Consider the following 20,340-nt stretch of genomic DNA (forward strand, 5'->3'; position numbering starts at 1 on the left):
AATGTCAAACATTTATGGAAAGAGATGTTTTTGTGTTGCAATTATGTGCCATCAATGTTGCTCTCTGGAAAACCAAAACTGTAATTAAGCTTTCCCTGACAGAACCAAATTTGAACAGAGCATAGCGCCATATCGCCGGTTTGCTAAAGCAAGTGGGTGCTGCGGTCACGCCGGCACACGCTTGATTCCTTGAAGGAACATCTTGGAAGAAGAGTTGTTGGATATCAGGTGAAAATATGCAAACACGAACCGATCTTTTCAACCGGAAACAATCACGATTAGAGCAGAAAATAAACGACACTAAATGCAGATAGGAAGAAAAAAATCATCCAGATCTTCATACTCTTCTGTATGCAAACACCTCATTACAGTCAACCACTTTACGTGCAAAATGTATTTTTACTATTGCTCTTATCGTCCTGGGAGCTAGCTGGTTAGGCTTACATAAAAACAATCGTATGCATCAGCTGCACATAACCATATGAAAGCATGTCTCCACGTTCCGGCACCGTATATTTAGGAGCTTAGCGGTGATGAATAGTAAAAGCAGAAGCAGTGCAGCGTGGTGAGCAGACCCCCAGCCTGTGGAAACGGGCCTCAGTGGATGACAGGCCTAACGAGCTAAATATAGCCTTCTGGGTTATCTCCTCTGTGGGCGCAGCGAGTCCGTTGTTGCTTCACATTATTTACGTGTCTGTGCATGCACCATCTCTCTTTCTCTCTTTTAGTTCGCGCACCCCCACGCTCACACACAGCTATCTCTTTCTCTTGCTCTCTGTGTTGCGTTCTCTCCATTTCATCCATCTGCAGAATCTTTTATTCCTCCCTCCATTCTCTCTCTCAGTCCCCTGATATCTTTTTTTAACTTCCTCTCTCTCATTCTTTCTCTGCATTTTTCACTCTCACTTCTTCCTTCCGTATATCTTAGTCATCTCAGTCAGTTTCTTCTATTCCTTTTCATCTCTTCTTTTCTTTGTACCCTTCTCTCTGTCCCTCAGAAGCTTCCTCTTTTTCTGTCTGACACTCTCTCTGTCGTTTTTTTTTTTTTTTCTTCTCTGCAGCTATCTTTCCCTTTGAGCTCCTCCCTTGTCTCTCATTTTCTTTCCCTCCCTCTCATTTTGAAGCCATGCCTATGAAGTAGCAGAGCAGTGTGTTAACCATCCAGTGCGCCACAGTGAGCCCTTGTTCAAGTAATACAGCCTGGGGTTCTAAACGTCTGCCATGCTAACCTACATGAATATGTCATCAGCATCTGCAGCTCCATGACCTCCTGCCATGGGGAGCTATTACAGCCCTCCAATGAACCTAAAGATGCAGCATTTACCAGCGGAGCACTGGTCACAGAGGCTGAGACCTTTAATATATTATCATAAACAGTTTGACCCGATGACAGTGGGCAACCATTACAGTGTAAAAATGGAGAAATGTGATTTTTCTTCATTGCATAATTACGGATGCAGAGGATTTATAGCGCAGGAGGTGGATGTTTGTCTAGACCACTTGTTCCACATAGTAATTCGGCGAAACCCTCGTCTAAAATAGAGAGTACCGGAGACACGGGAATGTCTTCCTCTGCTTCAGAAAATCAGTTCTGAACTGTTACTTCCTGCTTTTTTAAAACTAAGGATGTGGTGAGTAACAACAGGAAATAATGAAAAATAAATTAGATGGAAATGTATTGACAAGTTGACACTTAAGCAGATGGGCACTGAATTTAATTTTAATGTATTCTATTTTAATTATTTCAACCAATTTCACTAGTGTAACAATTAAATGACAGATTAAACTTGGAATATAGTTAGACCAGAAAGTGTGTATATTTCAGTGTAAAATTATCATTCAACCTATAAGTTTAGTTCTCACAGCATTTCCGAAAAGGATGATAATAAGATTGGACGCAGTCTGACCTGATTTTACCAAAGATTAGCCTAAGCTGACATATTTTTCTGAAGATAAGTCCAGGCCTTTTCCAAACTCAACTCTACAAAAAACACTTGGGGAGTACTCCTCCCCGTGTGTCTCGAAATACAAATTTAGCTTTGGTTGTGCATCGTCTTTACCTCAGAAACTCTTTAAAAAAATGATAATTTGAGCCTGCACATAATGCACAGATGCTTTCTTTGCATCTCACTTTCCGAGCTGAACATGTAAAGCTACACCAACAAATTGAATACAAGTCACTGGACCGCAAACAACACCAAACATATTGTTTTTTGCAATCTTGTAGGGGTTTTCTGAGTGCTCAGTTAGCACTGATTGTAATCATTGTGCTATTGTAATATGTTTACAGCACTCAGATGATTTTGGCACAATTGCAACAGATTATAAACAAAATCTGTTTATGTAATCAAGTTTTGCAGAGCAAAGATGGTGCTCCGCCACCAGGAAGTCACACAGGGGAGACAGGGTGAAAGTATGTATATGTCTGAGAAAACAAAAAAGAAAAGAGTATCAGAGTTATTAATTATATCCCATATACAGCGACCTGAAGTGTGTTGGCATGGTAACACTTGTTTAGTCTGAATTAAGTCTAAAAAAAATTCATTTTGAAGGAGAATGAACTCATCCAAGAGCTGGTTTTTAAAATATAAAAAGTACAGAGTGCTGATTATATTCAACAACATGCTGACAGCGTTAAGTAGCAACATAGCAAAAGCCAATTTGTTGAAAATAATGTAGCTTATGTTTCATGTTTGACCTAATAGAGAAATACAGCATTAAGTAACATTCACTTTACACTTATCTGTCAAATTTCCCATTGTTAAAGACCTTATATGGATTAAAACAATGGTCTATTTAGATGTACACAAATGAGCATGCTGCGTATGCGAGTAATTTGTCATTTGCTCTCCTGCTTCTCAGCAGGACTCTCCATCATTTTGTCTGACTGCCGTTTTTCTTGTCCGCTTCCTTTCTTCCACACGCGCTCCTCCTATTTATGTGCCTGTCTGCATTTCCCTCGTTCTGTCTATCCATCTGTGTGTCTATCTAGCTTACAGCCCTGATCCTGCCTGCTCTCCCAGGTTTATGAAATGCGAGCAGCTTAGCAGATGGTGCATATCGTATTCTGGTTGGCTCGGTGTGGGTTTTGTGCCACAGACGAAGGCTTATGACGGAAGTGAGCCCTTAGTCGCTTAGACGATCCGACTTGGAGAGCTCAGGTTGTTAGTTCAAGAGAAGAGAACAAGAGTCTTAAATACATACTGAAATGTGTGTGTAGAAGGTTTGAAGGAGAAATGAGTGCGATGAGAAATGAAAATGAAACTAACGTGAGTAGAGGAAATGAAAACTTTCATTTCCACAACTTTTGGGAGCTGTATGCTGTCTATAATACTGGCGGATGCTTTAAACAAAACATTTAAAATAACAGATAAAAGTAAATGTATAAATTCCTATATCAACCAGGAGCCACTAAATCTAGTTCTTGAGTTTTACATGTTTCCTGGATCTACAGTAATCTAAAGTTTCATCCCCTAGTTCCGTCTCCCCTCAAAACCTTTGACAAAACATAGATAATTAGAATTTAGTCTGTTTTCTGTCAGAGGACTTCAGATTTTTCTGAAACAAATGCATCCTAAACAACTCCACCAGAAGTGAGGCAGGACTCACCATGATGTAGTGCCTCTGCATCTCCGTCTTCTCGCTGGCCAGCTTCTCACATTCCAGCTTCAGGCTGCACAACAAAATTGCATTTTTTATTTCCACCTTATAAAATAGATTATAAATTCCACAGAAGATTTTACAGGAGTCTCTCCAATTTAACATTTTCTTTTTAAGTTAACAAATGATGACTTCTGGACACGGAAGTTGGTCTTGTGGGGATTAAATCAACTTCATAGATGAAATCCTCATCAGAGGTCCGTGTGTGATGATGTGTACCCCAATGGGGTGCTATGTAACCCACCTGATTGGGTCCAGAAAAACTACCTGCTTAATTCTCAAATTTTTCAAATTCACAGCATGTTGACAATAAATTAAAGTAAGAAGAACATCTGTCTTTGTGTAAATGGTTGTTTGTCCCGTATGTTTCTGCTTTGCCCTGTGATGGAGTAGCGACATGTCCAGGACATGACCTTCCTTTCACCCAATTACCTCCCTGCGTCTATTTCTATGCATGCTTGCATTTGTGGTGCGTGTGTAAACGTACCTGTGATACTGAGCCTGGAGGAACTGGAATTCCTCCTTGATTCTGTCCAGGGTTTCCAGGACTGTGAACTTGAAAGACTGGCCAGGCTGCAAGGGGACCTGCACAGGTGAAAGACAAAAAAAAAAAAGAAAGAATGGATGACGAACACATACACATCTCTCTCTTTGTGTGTGTGTGTGTGTGATAGGCTGTTTGTAAGGAGATTGTAACACCCACTTCATGCTGTACTGGTGAGGAAAGCTGTGAGTGTGAGTGTGTGAGTGCTTGTGCATCTGTGTGGCAAGAGGAGAAAAGAGCCAAGATGAAAGTGAGAGGGAAGGTCACTTCCTCTTCCCACACATCATAAAGCCTTGTCCTCTGCCTCTCTCTCCTCCTCCTCCTCGCCTAATGACTGACTCCTTCCCTCCACTCGCTCCATCCTTTCTTCCTCTCCTCTTCTCTCTCTCGCTTCTACATTAGCATCCCCTCTACTCTGCCGTGCTGCTAATGTATTCAAGCCAACAAGGAGCCGAGACGGGAAGAAACATCAAATGAATAACTCAAGACAATCACAGCACCATCTCTCACCTGCTAAAAGCTAAAGAAGCCCCAACAAAACAAGCAACTCCCAGGAGGTCCAGCACAACCCGCCATCCGTGTCTGTCTAAAGCGCCGCTGACAGCAGCCCGCCTCCTCCATAGTCTCCATGACGGTGGAGAAACATGGGCGCCGTTGATGCTTTTGATGCTGCGGTTGTTTTCTTTGGAGCTGGAGCACGCAGAATAGGTTGCTCTCAGAGGACGTGTTTCAATGTTGTCATTCTTTTTTTTCCTCTTCCTTTCTTTTCAGTTTGGTTAATTTTGCTGCCTCCTGAGATTTATAGTATTAACTTTCATGTTGTCTCTACAAATGTTGTGCATGCAGTCTGCATCACTGTCATGCCTTTTCAAGGCTGGTGGTTTGATGTGTCTTTTTGAAAGGATGCAACAAATATTTTATTTCAAACTGACCATAGTCACATAAATAACAACACCATAGAGGCCGTATATTCCTGCTACATTGTGTAGCTCTATTATTCATTAAATGGATAAGAGCTGGTCGTTATTCACGTTATCAGTTCCTCGTCTTCCTTAGGAGGTAGTAGGAATTAATTTTCTCGATCTCAAAACATAAAACTAAGCTCTGTTCATAATTAATAATATAAAACTCCACACAACCAAGGTGGATTATGTAAATTACCAAGGCCGGTTGAGCAATATTCAAGACAGACAAAGCAACATAATGGAGGCAGTTTGCTGCTACCTACTGGACAAAGTTATGCCAACTCATGCCCAATTGTGCTACTTTGCCAACTACCTAATGAATGTCTATTTTATGTAAAATATTCACCTATATTTATGTAGCTTAATATTTTTTTTTAAAATACAGAAACAGAGTGCCGCAAGGAGTTAAATTAGAAGGCAAGTCTGAATATGCACGTTATTTTTAAGTGTTCTTGTCATTGCTGGCAGTGGTGTTATTTTTTTTACTTTCCTGTTTTGAAGATGCATTAGCACCATCCACTGTGTGTCAGTTTATCCTAAATGGCTCCTAAAGACTGGTACAGAATGTTGAGTTAATGATATACAAACTCATCATAAGTAAAAGTTGCAGTAAAGTTTCAGTGTACTCATCCATAAAAGGCTGTTAAGAACCCAATTCTTGCAGTTGCCTGCCAATAAGATAATCCAGCTGATAGTCAAAAATACCAAAGGTCACAGAGAGCTCCAGTCCCATTTCAGAATATTTTGCAGCACTTACTTATCATTAGCCTTTATTTACAGAAGTCAAAGATAAACAAGCTTTCTTAGAGACGTGCTTTTCTCTTTTACAGTTCAATTAATAATCATAACATCATCAAACTAAACATACTGTAGGACGATCTTAGTGTTGTCAGTCATCCTCATTTATACACTGCTCAATATGTTAATGGTGGAGAATCAATTTACAGTTAAAGAGAGATTGTTTATCCGCCATCGTCGATGGCTAAGCTAACTCGTCTGTGCATTTATAGCAGGCTCTGGTGTGGGTAACTATCTGTAGCGTATCAGACAGCCCTGGGGACGTGAGAATGATTGACAGCGCTAATATCCTCCTCCTGGCTCTGATTGGCTGTTTCTGAGTTAGTAGTGTATTTCTGCAGATGGCAGTAGAACCACAGGGAGGAGGCAGAGGAGTTCACTTTCTTCACAGATTATCGGTCTCATAATATAATGTCAGGACATGGTGACAGTTTTAAAAAATATGAAAAAAACATTTTTTATACAGTAGCTTTAAGTCAGCAGAGTCATCTGGTACCCCCAGAGTTACCATGATTCCACATAAGACAATGAAAAAGTTTTCTGATAATTCAACATTATGATAGGAAAGTATCTGGTAAAACTCATAGCATCACAACACCACTTAATTTCCCTCAGATTACAAATATATCCACCTAGCTAACAGAACTGAAGAAATTGAGCCCAGTTAGTGAGGTTTCATTTACTGATAAACCCAAATATAGTTAACTTCCAACATGATTTCTTACTTTAGCTGAGCGGGACAATGCCGTCAGTACACCCCGGCTGGGTGGTTATCGGTTCGCAGCTAAGGCTAAAAGACTGGCGCTTTCAGTGGTGGGGTTTCATTAGTTGAGACAAGCACAATTCAATTAGATTTCAATTAGTCCGATGGCGGAGGTCAGAGACGCCATGGGTTCCCTAGTAATTAATCCGCAGAGCCGAGCTGAGCCTGGGCTAAACTGAGCTGAGGCAGGCAAAGCAGGGACATCTAGATGGTTGGATGGACACCATACACACACAAACCCTCTGTCTATGTGTGTATGGGAAGGAGGGGTGGGCTGGGATGGGGCGGGGTGGAGGGTTAGCGTCTGCTAGATCCCCACTGACCTTGATTCACACCACACACATCCATTCAAGCAAGAAGGGGTGGAGGGAGGGACGAGGGGATAGATACTGATCTAGCACACATAAACACACACACACGGCCATAAGAACATTGAAAAACACATCAACAAACAAACATGCACCACTGCACATGCACATTCACACTTTAAGCACATGGAAAACCTCAGAGGGGTGGGGGTACACGGACGGATTGAAAGGGAGGAAAAGTCAGAGAAGAGATGGATACCCATCTGACAGATGGATGGATGGATGTAGGGAGTGATGGACCAGTCTGACATTCTTTCAGAGGAATGAATGCACAAGCAGAAAGAAAGATGATGAAAGAGTAGTGTGGCTGCTGACTGAGAAAGATAGCCAGCCATTCATTCAGCTGACACAGAAGGAAGAGGGCGAGGGGATGGAGAGAGAGGGAGAGAAACAGACAGAGAGTGTCTTTGCTGTAGTCAACACAGCCTGCTCACCCTGTGCACTGTCCATCGGCCTGTGGTAACACCGCTCCCACCATCTGCCGCCACGCACTTACCAACAGCAACCACGCGAATGCACACGAACAGAGCGCTGCTGGCGGGTTACATCAGCAGCACTAAGTCGTATAACAAAGCCCATAGTCACAGATCATGATTATACAAGAGATTTGTGATTTTCAACCATTGGTGTCAACACGGCAGATTGCATGGTGCTCCGACGAGAAAGATTTTAATTCCTTTCATCCGCTGGACACACATAAAAAAAAAAACCCCTCAAAAATGTATCACTTTCAATTTGCAAGTTGTACCTTTCTGAATGAGTTTTATTGACCCCGAGGCAAAAAGGCAGTGGGAGTGCAAAAAGGAAATGAAAAATCCCGTAAAAAAGAAAAAAGAAAACTTGGAGAGTTCTCGGGCAGAAAGAAATGCATTTCCCATTCACTCTGAGCTCCATCTCCCAGGATAAAAGACTTGTATCCAGAGTTGGTATTAAATTAGCCCATTTTAAATAATCAAGGGCACCTTCTCATGTATTCAAAACCAATCCATAAGATACATGAACTACGTGTGCATAGTTATGAAGATGTGCAGTGTTTACTAAGATTGATGTAAGTAATGCCATCTGTGCATCATAACAAACATCTGCTGTTGGATTGTGTTTCATCTCTCCGGTTTTGTCAGAATCAGTCAAGGCAGCAGTAAAGATGTCACAAAGGTCCAAGAAAGATCACTCTTCTGCCAAGTGTTTCAGACGTTGAATGTAAACAATGGTGAATTAGCACTAGGAGGACAAATGTGAGCCATGAAAATAAGCCTCACACCATCACACTACCACCACCAGCCTGAACACAGCAGGATGGAGCATCTTGTTTACTCCATATTTTAACCCACCTCTGTTAACCTTGTGTGAATTATACCCTGAGTTTTTTTTTGTTGTTGTTCTGGAGTCCTCCTCTCCAGCTGTTTCAAGGTTTGACGTGTTTTGTTTCTGTGATGATATTTAGTAATCTTTGATTTTAATGTTTGGTTAATTGAATTAATTTCATCCAGACACACAAAAAAAATCTGTCTTTGATTTTAATGTTTAGTTAATTGAACTACTGCTATTGTTCCATCTTCTTGAACCATTCTTCTTTGACATCACCAAGGATTTTTATCAAGATGTGTCATAAAATTTGAGAAAATCGGTAAATGTCAGATTTCCAAGTTCAAGTGAATGCATACTGTCGAGCCCCATTCAACAGGTGTCATAACGTAATGAGAGCAGCGCTGTTTGATAATGGGTAAACGAATAAATAGTTGGATAATAGACATTCAGTACGTAGTTCTAGATGTGGAGGAGGAATACAATGACAGGTTACTCATGAATGCAGGTCTAAAGTATTTGATTTGTCCTTCGCTTAGCAAAGTCTGCAACATATACCGCTGAGGACAAAATTATTCACAGCTCTATGGTATTCTTTTGATTTTACCAGAAAATTTCTTCTTTCTGGCATTATATTATTGTTGAGGAGTGCTCCAACCGGAGGTCTGGTTTGAATCTGCAAGGATAAACTGTGAAAGAAGCTAAAGATTAGGGTGATGGCATGAAAGTCTTCTGACCTCAAAGACTTGGTGATCACCAAAAGTAAATAATAATAAAAAATAAAATAAAAAAACAGTGAAAAAAAAAAATTAAATTTAAAAAACAGATTACTCCGCTTCAGTCCAGTGTGGCAGCAGTCTTTGCTGATTGCCTCAATTATCTCCAGTCATGCTTCAGGCTTTTGTTCCTATCTATACTTGTGTCTTGCATTTAAATGGAAGTACTTCTCCTTTAGCTGCAGACAGTTTTTCCACGACTGACGGTGGCTACAGAAACGAGGCTGCAACTGTGAAACAGATGCACATCTGGGAGTTATTGGAAAAGACACGATTCTATCTGTTGGTTTGTCATCTCTGTCAATCTGGTTAGCCCCTGGCACGCTTTCTACCAACACATCAGCATTCACACGGTATAAGATGACATGTCTGAGCAGGGATGTATTCACTCAAGCAAAAACACCCACAAATTTTTGTTTCCCCCCCTTTCTCATGCCCTCTCTGTTGCAGCTCTACCTTGTTTTCTTTTCCTTTCACACTTCTTCCTCTTACTCTCTTTCCTCTCCTTGTATCGCTCTGAAACAAGCCAAGACACATTTGGATTCTGTGTATTAAATAATAATTGCATGGTGAAATATTTAGGGGGGGGGGAAAAAAAGAAATAATAATTGCATGGTGAAATATTTAGGGGGGGGAAAAAAAAAGACATGAAAAAATGCCAAGTGAGGAAGAAGAGTGTCAGTACCCCTTGAGCACATGTCTCTAAGTGTGTGCGTGCGTGTGTACGTGCGTGTCTGCTGATGTGTGCAGCAACGAACATAAGCAACAGCTCATTGATTTAGACTCTGACAGACAGAAGAAAGGCAGAAGAGGCGAATGGGACTCCAAGTTATCAGCCAACATTTTTTTGAAGACAAAATAGTGTGAGCACGCTTTTCCCTACAATTTCAAAACTATCCAACGGGCTGGATAAGAAAAAAGAAAAAAGGGGTGTGTGTGTGTGGGGGGGGGGGTGTCACAATTTAAGAAAGCATACCCTATAGTTTATGACTCTCGCTTTCAAAGGGCAAATACACGCCAACACTCAGTCATCCAACATGCTAACAACAACCCAGTAATCCAAAAGTCCAGCAAGGCAGCTGTTGGTTAATGTAGCCAATCTACAAGTTACCTAGTTAGTTACCAGTCAGTCAGAAGGCCAGTTACACTGCAGCTCAGGGCACAAGGCGGCGAACATATTAGGGAAAGAGAGTCTGGACTGCATCCAAGCCCTGCTCTGATCATTTCTTTTCACGACAAAGAAAGGACGACAGCAAACAGGATTTGAGGATTAAAAAAAAAAGGCCTGTTTTTAATCAGAGAGAGGGCTTACACCAAGCAGCCACCGATATCTGATCAGAACTTCTTGGTTGTTTGTGTGACTTCTGGCCCGTTCTGTGGGCTCTCTCACAGCGGCTGCATTGTTGTTCCTTGGCTTTTTGCCTCTCTAAAAGGGCTGCCTTTGAAATGCACCGTGAAATTAAATGTAAACAAGACAAGGACAACGGAAAGGAGGGGAGAATGTCATCTCTGGGAGGTGACAGCAAGGCGCTGTGCTATTTACCGCACATGGCTTTCATTACGACCTTAAATGTTGGTGGAAAAAGAAACTGCTTGACACAGCTTTAGAAAGAAGGAGACAAGTATGGTATGTGTGGAAAAAAGGAACTTTTAATTGACTCGTCTCGGAAACGCAACACTTTTGTGGTTAAAATGTAACTTAATTAACTCAGTAAGAATTAAATACTATTTCTGCAACAACCAAGCTTTCATATCTGCTTATGATGCTTTGCTACAGTACAAAATGTTTTCCAACCTTTTTGTAAAATTCAACCCATACACGGTGATCTTCTTTGACTTTTTTTTTTTTCCTCTTTATATCAAATTATTTAGCTTTCTTTAGATCAAAAGAAATCAAAAGTGAAAATCAAAGTATGTTCGGGAAGGCAAACATTTTATTTTTCTATTTTCTGGTGCAAACCATAAGCAATTACCATGCTCATCATTTGTTATGCAAGGGGGAGTCGGTGTTTCACTTCCTTTCACTGCAGTGCTTCATAAAAGCATTTATGAACAAGAGGCAAGAAGAAAGCCATTGTCAAAAGAAAGAACTGCTTTGCCTTTGCTTCAGGTCATGTAGGACATGGAGAAAAATTGTGGAAGAAGGTGCTCTCAGATAAGACCTAAATTGATCTTTGAGGCAGAGTGTCTTATGCAATTAACACTATGTATCAAAAGACAACACAGCAGAACAAAATCCAATTGACAGTCTGCAGCAAGACCTGAAAGTTGTTGTTGATGTGTGATCTACATGTAATCTCTTTTTTTACACAGAAGAAGAAGAAGAGTAAAATGTTTCAGTTTCAATTCCCACAGTGTTATTTGGAGAAGAATATGAAAACCATTTACTGACATAACATCCCAATAACAAACATTAAACGTGTAGTAAGGAAAAATGTGAAAACACTAAAACTGAAAGGCACTTCAAGACAAAATAAAGTTCTGAATTTAATCTTCACATGACAAACTTTTCTGAGCAGATAAAAGCCTGCAGACCTACAACCAAATGTCTTAGACATGTCAAATAAAGTCTAGTTCAAAAAGATTTTCTTTCCAAAAGTTATTTTAGAAAAAAAAAAAAAATAATAACTTTTGGCAAAAAAATAAAATTAATTAGGTCATCGTTTTAGGAAGGTGAAGATATTGAAAACTGGAAGAAACCTTTCATTCAACAGCATAGCTCCTTACTTTTAAAGGTGTTAATCATTTATTGATTCATAAACACACATCGTCAACAGGGCTGTGGGTGAGAACTGAATTCATCCACAACGCACTCATCGACACACACGCAGGGCGTGGCAGACAACCCAGGCTTGTACGTCCGCACCAACAGTTGAGGTCAAAGCAGGACATTATTTATTGTTGTTGTTGGCACACAGAGCACATACCCACACAAATCACTGCTGATTTCCATTCACCTTGCACTCTCGATTACAGGCACACAAACTTTAACGGCTGCATGCACACACACGCTACTCTAAAGAAATATATGTGCGTACTGAAAAAGTTTGCACAATAATAAGGACCTGCAACAAGAGATAGTCATGCAACAGATGCAGGTCCAAAAAAAAACTAAGAGCCTTAAAAATCCTTTTAGAACAATTAGAGAGTCTAATACTGTGTGCAAGTAAGTTGCCACTACTGTTTCATCCACAGCAAAGTCCATCAAATGTCGTTTTCTATTCCTGTTTTCAGCCATTCACACAAAGATAAATCATTTTATTAAAGACTTTTTTAAAGCAGCATTTCCAGTAATGAAAGATGCTGCACGATTATGATAACATAATGAGAGCTGCATAGTAACACACCGACTGCAGCACTTTACACTTCACAGAGAATGTGCACACATAAAACCCAAGTGAACTTTGCAATTAATATTTACCCACATCTAAGCTAATTCAAATATTTATATGCTCACAAAGCACTAAGGGGGCAGAGACATAAAAGAAAAATCACAGAAAAATTAAACAAGAACACACCTCACACAAATCCTCCTTCAAACACGCACACACACACTGTTCTGATAACGCTCTCCACAAAAAATCCAGGGGAACCAATTACAGCTCCACGCTCCTCACAACCCAGCTCTCAGTTTTAACTCTATGCCACCAGAGAGTGAAGACGGACTAGCTTCTCTTTTAAATAAAAGTCGACCTCTGGATGCTCAAGTCACTGATTCTGAGCAACGTCTGCAGTTCTGAATGCACACTGGTGGCGACGTCCTGAAAACATTATTTGGACCTACCAGAACCAGATCAGTTTCAGATTTTGGCAGAGTGTAACTGGCTTGTCAGTTCAGTTATACTTATATTTAAGATAGATAAAGAAAACAGAAGTTTCGCAATGTATCACGACATCTTACAAGGCTGCATAAGCTTTGAAAAAACAGTTGCAATGTTGAATATCGCCATGACAATAACAATTAAGGCCAACTTGAATTTTCCTGACTCTTTCATCATTAAAACTTCCCCTCCATATGTATGAGCTTTACAATCTCAGCCACTATGAATGTACATATGTTGTTTATCAAGGGCAGCTACAGACCATCCGACTGGTCAAACATATTCCTGGCATGCAGAGTGTGAACGCATCACACTTGAAATACGATAGCAAACCGAATACTGTATCAAAGCAGTCAGAAAGAGTCAGAAAGGTTTTAACCGAATATACTGTGCCTCTTGCCTCCTCCGCTGACGACATGTGATGATCTGGACTCAGTGCATATAGAACTAATCATGCAAACACATCTCAGCATAAGCTTTACGTTTTAATAGTTTCGTCACAGCCTGAGGCTTGTAAAGATGCATTCAGCTTACAAGATGAAAAGAACAATGACAAGGAGCTCAAATATATATATATATATATATATATATATATATATATATATATATATTTATTTATTTTTATTTTTTTTTCTGAAAATTAAGAAGCCTTTGTTTTGTTTTGTTTTTATTGACATAATACATTTTAAACTCTGTTTAGGTCTTGTAGAAAACACAATTAAACCTGGGCATCCACCTGCTCAAACATAGCATCCAGGTGTGATTAAATCACTAACCATTGAATTGTTGGCTCTAAATAATTAATTTATTTAACCATGATACGTTATTCAGCAAAGTCACAAGCTAATAGTAATTATAAAGAACCATAGGCTGTTGACAAGTGGAAATAATCTAATATTTTCAACATGAGAGCTTAGATTTGTTCAAGAATTATGTTATTTTATGGAAGTTGTTTACTCCATAATGCAAACTTGTTTAACAAACCAGAAAGTCTCCTAATCTGATAAAGACCATTAAGTGCTACATTCACATAAATCTTATATAGATGCACAATACTAGCAGAGCAACTGAAAGAGTTTAAATATGAAGCTGATATTTTATAAAGCTTGTTGCCAATGTTACACAAAATTTTTGTTTCTCAGACTTTATGTTTTAACGTTATAAGTGTTGAAAGTGTGACCTCTAACGTGTCAATGCGTGAACACAGTGGTAGTGCGAGGATTTAAATAATTTTAGTGAGTTATGGAATGGCTCTGTTGGTTTTTGGTTGACTTAAGGAATGAAAAACACCTTTAAAGGCAAACTGTAAAAACACAAAGAGTTATAAAATGTGCTTGTTAATGGGATCCTGGGAGGTCAAGTTCACTGTTTGCATGTAACCATCTAATTGTCTATGACCATAATTGGAAAGAGACAGAAAGAAATAACAGAGAGCTCAGAAAATTAGAAGGCAAGAGAAACATCAGTACCATAATTTTAAAGTGACTTAAATTGATAATTTACTGCATTTATACTTGCGCATAGCAATTTGTATGAAAAAATGAACTAACACAAATATGTTCTCTGCTTCTTTACATCTATCTGCAGGTTATATTTCATGGAAACACAATAAAAAAAAGACAACTGCAGAAAAAGTTGGGAGAAAAAACCCAATGAAGAAATACAAAGTAGGGACAGAAAGGGAGAGATGGGGGTCTATCGATCTGTTGGAGTTGGCTCAGTCTGAGACTGAACTTTATCACAAACACAGAGCATCTCAGCAGGAAGCTCTCTAAAGGGGAGAACAGAGGAATGTTCACACACCTTTCTTCATTCATTTTCATTTCACTTTCCACCTCCAGCAGTGCTTTTTGAAGGAATTCTTTCCATCTTTTATTATTTTTTTTTTTACTCTTTTCTTGGCTCTTACACATTTTGCTTTCTTGCTTTGTTTTCCACCTCTCCTAGTTTCCCTGCAACTTTTCCAGCAGCTGGCTTATTAGCATTCTCTCTGTACATATAATTGATTCCTCATGCCGTCCTCTTGTGAAAATGTCATTCATAATTCTATGTGATAGCTGGCTGGCTGGCTTATTGGTTTGCTGTTTGGCTGGCTGGCTGTGAGGCAAAGTGGCCAGTGACCCATTTGTAGCAGATACAAAGAGACTGACAACCAAATCTGATTATAGCAGCAAGATCAAGGCCTCTGTAAAACAACTGGCCTACGCTACACTCAGTCTAAGCTGTAACTCATCTTCTGTGACTTTTTGACTTTCTAACCTATATTATTCCATATCATTAAGGTCTTTTTGTTGTTTGAGGGCCAAGATGAAGAAGGGAACGGGCTTTACAGATGTATCGCTGTTGAAGTATGTATGCAGTGTCCTGAAAATGTGCTGCCCCCTTCCTCTGACACCAATAAATAGAGTCCAATGCAACAAACTGCATCAGGAACGCAGCAGGTCTCTATAGTAAAACACAAGAGAAGCCTCATAATGGTGCAGTAACGCTCTTTTCCTAATGGAGGCTGCAAAAGATCCAAGAAAGAGGTGGAGGATCACCTTCCAGCAAGATCATAATCCTAAACTTGCAGCCAGAGCTGCAGTGGAATGGTTCAGATCAAATCATAGTCAAGCATTAGAGCAGCTCAGTTCAAGTTTATACCTAAACTCAACAGAATATGTGGCTAGACATGAAAAATGATATTCAGATTTGCCCTGCCAATCTAACTGGGTTTGATTTTGAGCAATTCCAGCCTGTAGATGTGAAGTACAGACACAACCCAAGAGATTTTTGGTTTTAATTGCAGAGAAAGGTGGTCCTATAAAGTGCTGACCCGTAGAGCTGAATACAACTGTGTGCAAAATTTCTCTGAATTTTATCAGTGAAAAAATTTTAAACCATAAATCATTTACATTCCACTATCTGCCAGAAGTTCAAGAGGAAACAGCACTTTTGCAAGTCCTGCATATTCAAAATCATCTAAAGGTATATAGGTCTGTACAATTATAGGAAAATATGCAAGAGCACTATTGGGATAATGATATCACTTCAAATGAAATAAAACTGCCCTCAATTTAATAAATGTTTCCCCTCGTTCTCAACCTATCCTCACTATTTTCCATGAGATTAACCCATTTGGCCACTAAAAACTATATATATCAGGGTTTGTGCGTCAAGGGCAGTGAAAGTCCATCCAATGGAACAAACATAACGTTGACTCGTAGAGCATTCATGCATGTCACTGGAAATGTAATGGCCTACCAAATAACCAATTGTGGTGTTGCACACATTGCTATTAGGCTGACTGCAGATCAGAAATGTTTTGCAACTCAAAAGACAATGGAAATCAACTGATGAAACACTGCTGGACGGGTCCTACACACATGCACAGATACGTTACTGCAGCCAGATGTGCTGTGACACGCATCTTCACAAACACACACTTCCAGGCTGAAACATACGCAGAGATGAATAAACAATAATTAGCACATGGATAAAAACACGCAACCCGAGAAGAGCAGGTTTAGTTGTATACCACCTATGCAGCCAATCAACGACAAGATCCCAGAGAGACCTGGCTGTGGCTGACAGAGAGGGAGGTGTCATGAGTGTGTGGGGGTGTGTGCGTGTGCGAGAGAGAGTGTGTGCGCATATCGGGAAAACTCTCAGCCCAAACACCCGATGTCTCTCTCCTCATGTTACAGTGCAGTCAATTTAACTACACAAGTGAGTCAGGCTGAAACAAACAGAAAGACTGTGAGATGCAGACATGGTGAGGTCAATAATCCAAAAGCAGGAGGAAAACCCAGCAAGGAAGTTTTTAAGTAGAGAGGTTTGAGGTGATTTTAGTGTGGAAGCACGAAAATCCAAGAGGGGCAATGGTGATAAAAGCGAATGTGACAAATTAAAAGCCACAGACGGATTGGAGCTGAGAAAGACACTCACAAAAAGTGGAGCAGACAGGAAATAGAGACATGAGGGTGAACTTACCGGATGCCTGCCCTGAGGGTACATGATCCCAGGAGAGGAGAGGCTTCCAGTCCGTTTGATGGCCAGGTTACTCCCCTGGCCCTCCAGTCCTCTGCCCTCCACCTGGTTACACCGACCCACACACAGTCACACACAAACCCAGACTCTCAAACACTCGGTGAGAACTGTCCCTGCTCCTTCGCTGGGTTCTCTCGTCCTTGTTGCTCTCTGTCCTTATCTTCTAACGCAAATTCCCACTGACACTCAGCGGAAGAACCCTCGCTCCGTCGGCTCGTTCATCCAACAGGGTCATGATAAAACGGAGCACCAGACTTTGCCTCCTTCTTCCTCCTTTGCCTTTCCCTAGTGAAACCCAAGTCAGTTTCTCCTCCTCTTTCTCTCCTCCTCGTCTGCCTTACAGTGTCTGTCCCCCTTTTTTTTCTCAGCTTGTGATCAGTCCAGGTCCACACGTACTGACATGAGAGAGAGAATTCAGTCCATGCAAGCTCCTCTCTTACACTTCTCCTCCTCCTCTTCCCACTCTTCTTGTGGCTTGTCCTTGCGCCCTTTCACCCAGCAGTCCAATGGCAAAACACACAAACATAAACACTCAGCTGAACCAAATAGTCCCCTTCTCTTATTTTTCCTCCTCTTCACCCTGTCTCTCTGACACACTAAAGCCTTGACTGCTGCAGCAGAAATAAGGAGAGGAAGAAAGAGGAGGAGGAGGAGGTTTGGGGTAGGGAGGAGAGAGTGAGAGCTTTGTTTTTAATCTAAATGTGGAAAAAAAAAAACGCAAGAGGAAAGCAGGAAAGAACAGCAGGTCAGTGGAGGATCCAGCGGGCTTTTCAGCAGCAAGCCCTAGACTGTAATATATTGTGCCTGTTGGCTTCAACACAAACAGGACAGGCTGCTAAAGCTTCTCTTAAGGTGGAACCGAGTAGATAGAGACACACAGTCACACACACACACACACACAGAGAGAGAGAGAGGATGGAGAGAGAGAGGAGGCGAGAGATGGATTCATTTTCAATTGTGGTCAGATACACAAAGCAATCAGTCAAGCACAAAGACTCGGGCTCAAACAGATATGGATCGAGATACAAACACACAAATGCTCAGACGTGCATATGCAAATTCATGACAGCTAAGGAAGCGCACACACACACACACACACACGTAGACATAACAGTCAGGCAGAGTGATAAGTTTATTAGTCAGTTCACACCTTGCAAGAACATTTGTGTGAGATGATCGGACTGTAATCCAGTCATGCTTAATTGCACAGTAATCCAGCCAAAACCCATTCAGGTTGCACCAAAGACTGCTGGTGAAATGATCTCTCAAATCTGATCTCCATTGGATTACACAGATTTTTTTAACTTTTTCACATTCAGTCATCAGAACCACAAACTTCAATGTACTTTAACTGGGATTTTAGGAAGCAAACCAACAAAGGCGGTCACCCAACTGACAAGTTTTAGAAAAAAAAAAAAAACGGCTTTTAGTGTTTTGTTCATGAATAAGAATATGTAAAAGCTGAGGTCTGGACTTGTGACTTGTGATCCACCTGTACAATAAATCATGCAGGAGACACAGCAATCATCCAATCATCATTTAGAGTAAAATTAATTTTTCTGGCTTGTGGTCAAAACTACGTATGTGGCAGAAAAATAGCTCCTCAAAATACCAACCCTACAAGGAAACAGAGGCAGCATCATGATGGGGATTATTTTCTTCAGGATTGACATGCAGGTAATCAGAGTTATGTAATTTATTTCTTCTGGCTTCCGCCCTGTATCAATAGAAACAGAGAAGATGAGGGCACCAGTATTCATACCAGCGGAAGTGGGAAAAGATAATATTGCTTACCAACCAAAGACTTGCCCAAGCCTCAAACTGACAGAAACAACTCAAACAACAATAATTTCCAGTTTTATCTGTTTTTAGTACAGCTGGCATTTAATCCTTGAAAAATTCTTTTCAAACCTTTTCAAGCTGTTTTTTTATTTTTATTTTTAAAAAATAGAAGCTGTCAAACTAATTTTAACATCTATCAGGGGAATGTGCCACCAACAGACACTTTAACAAAGAAATGCTATAAAAAAATGTGGACAGAGATATGACTTTTAGGTCCAAGCATTGTGAGCGGATATTTGTCATCACTGTAAGTGCTGCAATGGAGGAATGCCTGTTTACTGCCAGGGATGTAATCAGAATCAGTAGGTCGAGTATCTCAAGGATTACTGCTGTAACACTCCAGAAATATCTCCGCCACAGCAGGATAAAAATGTCTGCCTGCCTGCTTCTGAGTGCTGGATCTGAAGCAAATGTTATTTACAGGAGCTCCCAGAATGGACCTGAACCTACTAAGACCTGATATTTAAAGACTTTCCTCGTACACAACACCGGGCTGTCCCAGACATCTTTTGGCACTGCTTATAATTAGTTTATCCAGGGCAGCTCTGCCTTTGAACTTGATCAGACAGCCATTAATCCGACACCGTAGACTCAGGCGCAGTCGGTCCTGGCATCCGTGGAGGATTTCCAGTAAGACAGAAACTGCATTTGATAACTAGAGGGTGAGGCAAAGGACAGGTCCAAAGCCTCAATTAGGGACACATACAGACATCCTATTATACCCAACACAACAGTTCATTTTGGGAGAGCCTAATGTCTTTTTGATCCAAATCCGCCCTGAAAGTCACTGTCAAGTTCGCTCTGTTGTTTCTGATATTAGGCTTATGTGTGTAAAAGTGTTTTTGTTCTGCATATATTTTGAGTAAGAGGGTAATTATTGAAATACGTTGCTTTGATATTCAAAATCAAACTTTAAAAGCAGCTTGTTGGTGGGTGTTTTTTGGGGGGCTTTGGGTATTTTGAGGACATGTTCTGAAAACAACTATTACTTTATCTTTTTGAAGAAATTGGATCCCATACCATATCTGTATACAGGTTTGAAATAATTAGAAATCTAACTTTCAGAAAGAAAACTCTTTTAAAACAAGAAAAGTATTTGGAAATCGAAACAAATCTAACAAAGAAGGCTATGATGAATAGAAAATATTGGGAAGGTATTCAGAGAAATGTTTTAAACTGCTGACATCAATAATGTCTCTTGGCCATGTTCTGTGTGGCAAAAGGTATTTTCTCACCTTTTTAACAAACCAGAATTTAGATTAACTCTAGTTTCATTTAACTTCTTTTGGGCAATTGTCACAAAATTGCTTCCAGACTTAATGTAGCGAAAAACTCTGTTCATGGATATACAACACATGCCAGGGATTATAATGGAAATACTTTGCTGCTCTCTAGTGGTCAAAGTGTGAATGACATTTGTCTCTGCTTTTACAGAAATAAACTATCTAAAATACTGTGGTGATGTATGT

The 20,340-nt window shown here is 40.2% G+C and overlaps 1 protein-coding gene across 2 annotated transcripts in view; it reads right to left on the minus strand.

Moving 5' to 3' along the window:
* Window positions 1-20,340, minus strand: part of LOC106955267 (transducin-like enhancer protein 2) — a 38,344-nt gene that overhangs the window by 13,608 nt on the left and 4,396 nt on the right. The window contains exons 1-3 of one of the 2 annotated variants that reach the window (XM_015045357.1): window positions 16,973-17,875; window positions 4,148-4,245; window positions 3,610-3,673 (exon numbers count right to left, since the gene is read on the minus strand). In XM_015045357.1, coding sequence (XP_014900843.1) covers window positions 3,610-3,673; window positions 4,148-4,245; window positions 16,973-16,996 — 186 coding nt within the window. In that variant the 5' untranslated portion in view covers window positions 16,997-17,875. Of the gene's footprint in view, window positions 1-3,609; window positions 3,674-4,147; window positions 4,246-16,972; window positions 17,876-20,340 lie in introns of those variants that run through there. The other variant, XM_015045358.1, reaches the window with a different exon arrangement.

The sequence above is a fragment of the Poecilia latipinna genome, unplaced genomic scaffold (genome assembly GCF_001443285.1).
Source record: "Poecilia latipinna isolate Pla-1442-1.1 unplaced genomic scaffold, P_latipinna-1.0 Scaffold723, whole genome shotgun sequence".
NCBI lineage: Eukaryota > Metazoa > Chordata > Actinopteri > Cyprinodontiformes > Poeciliidae > Poecilia > Poecilia latipinna.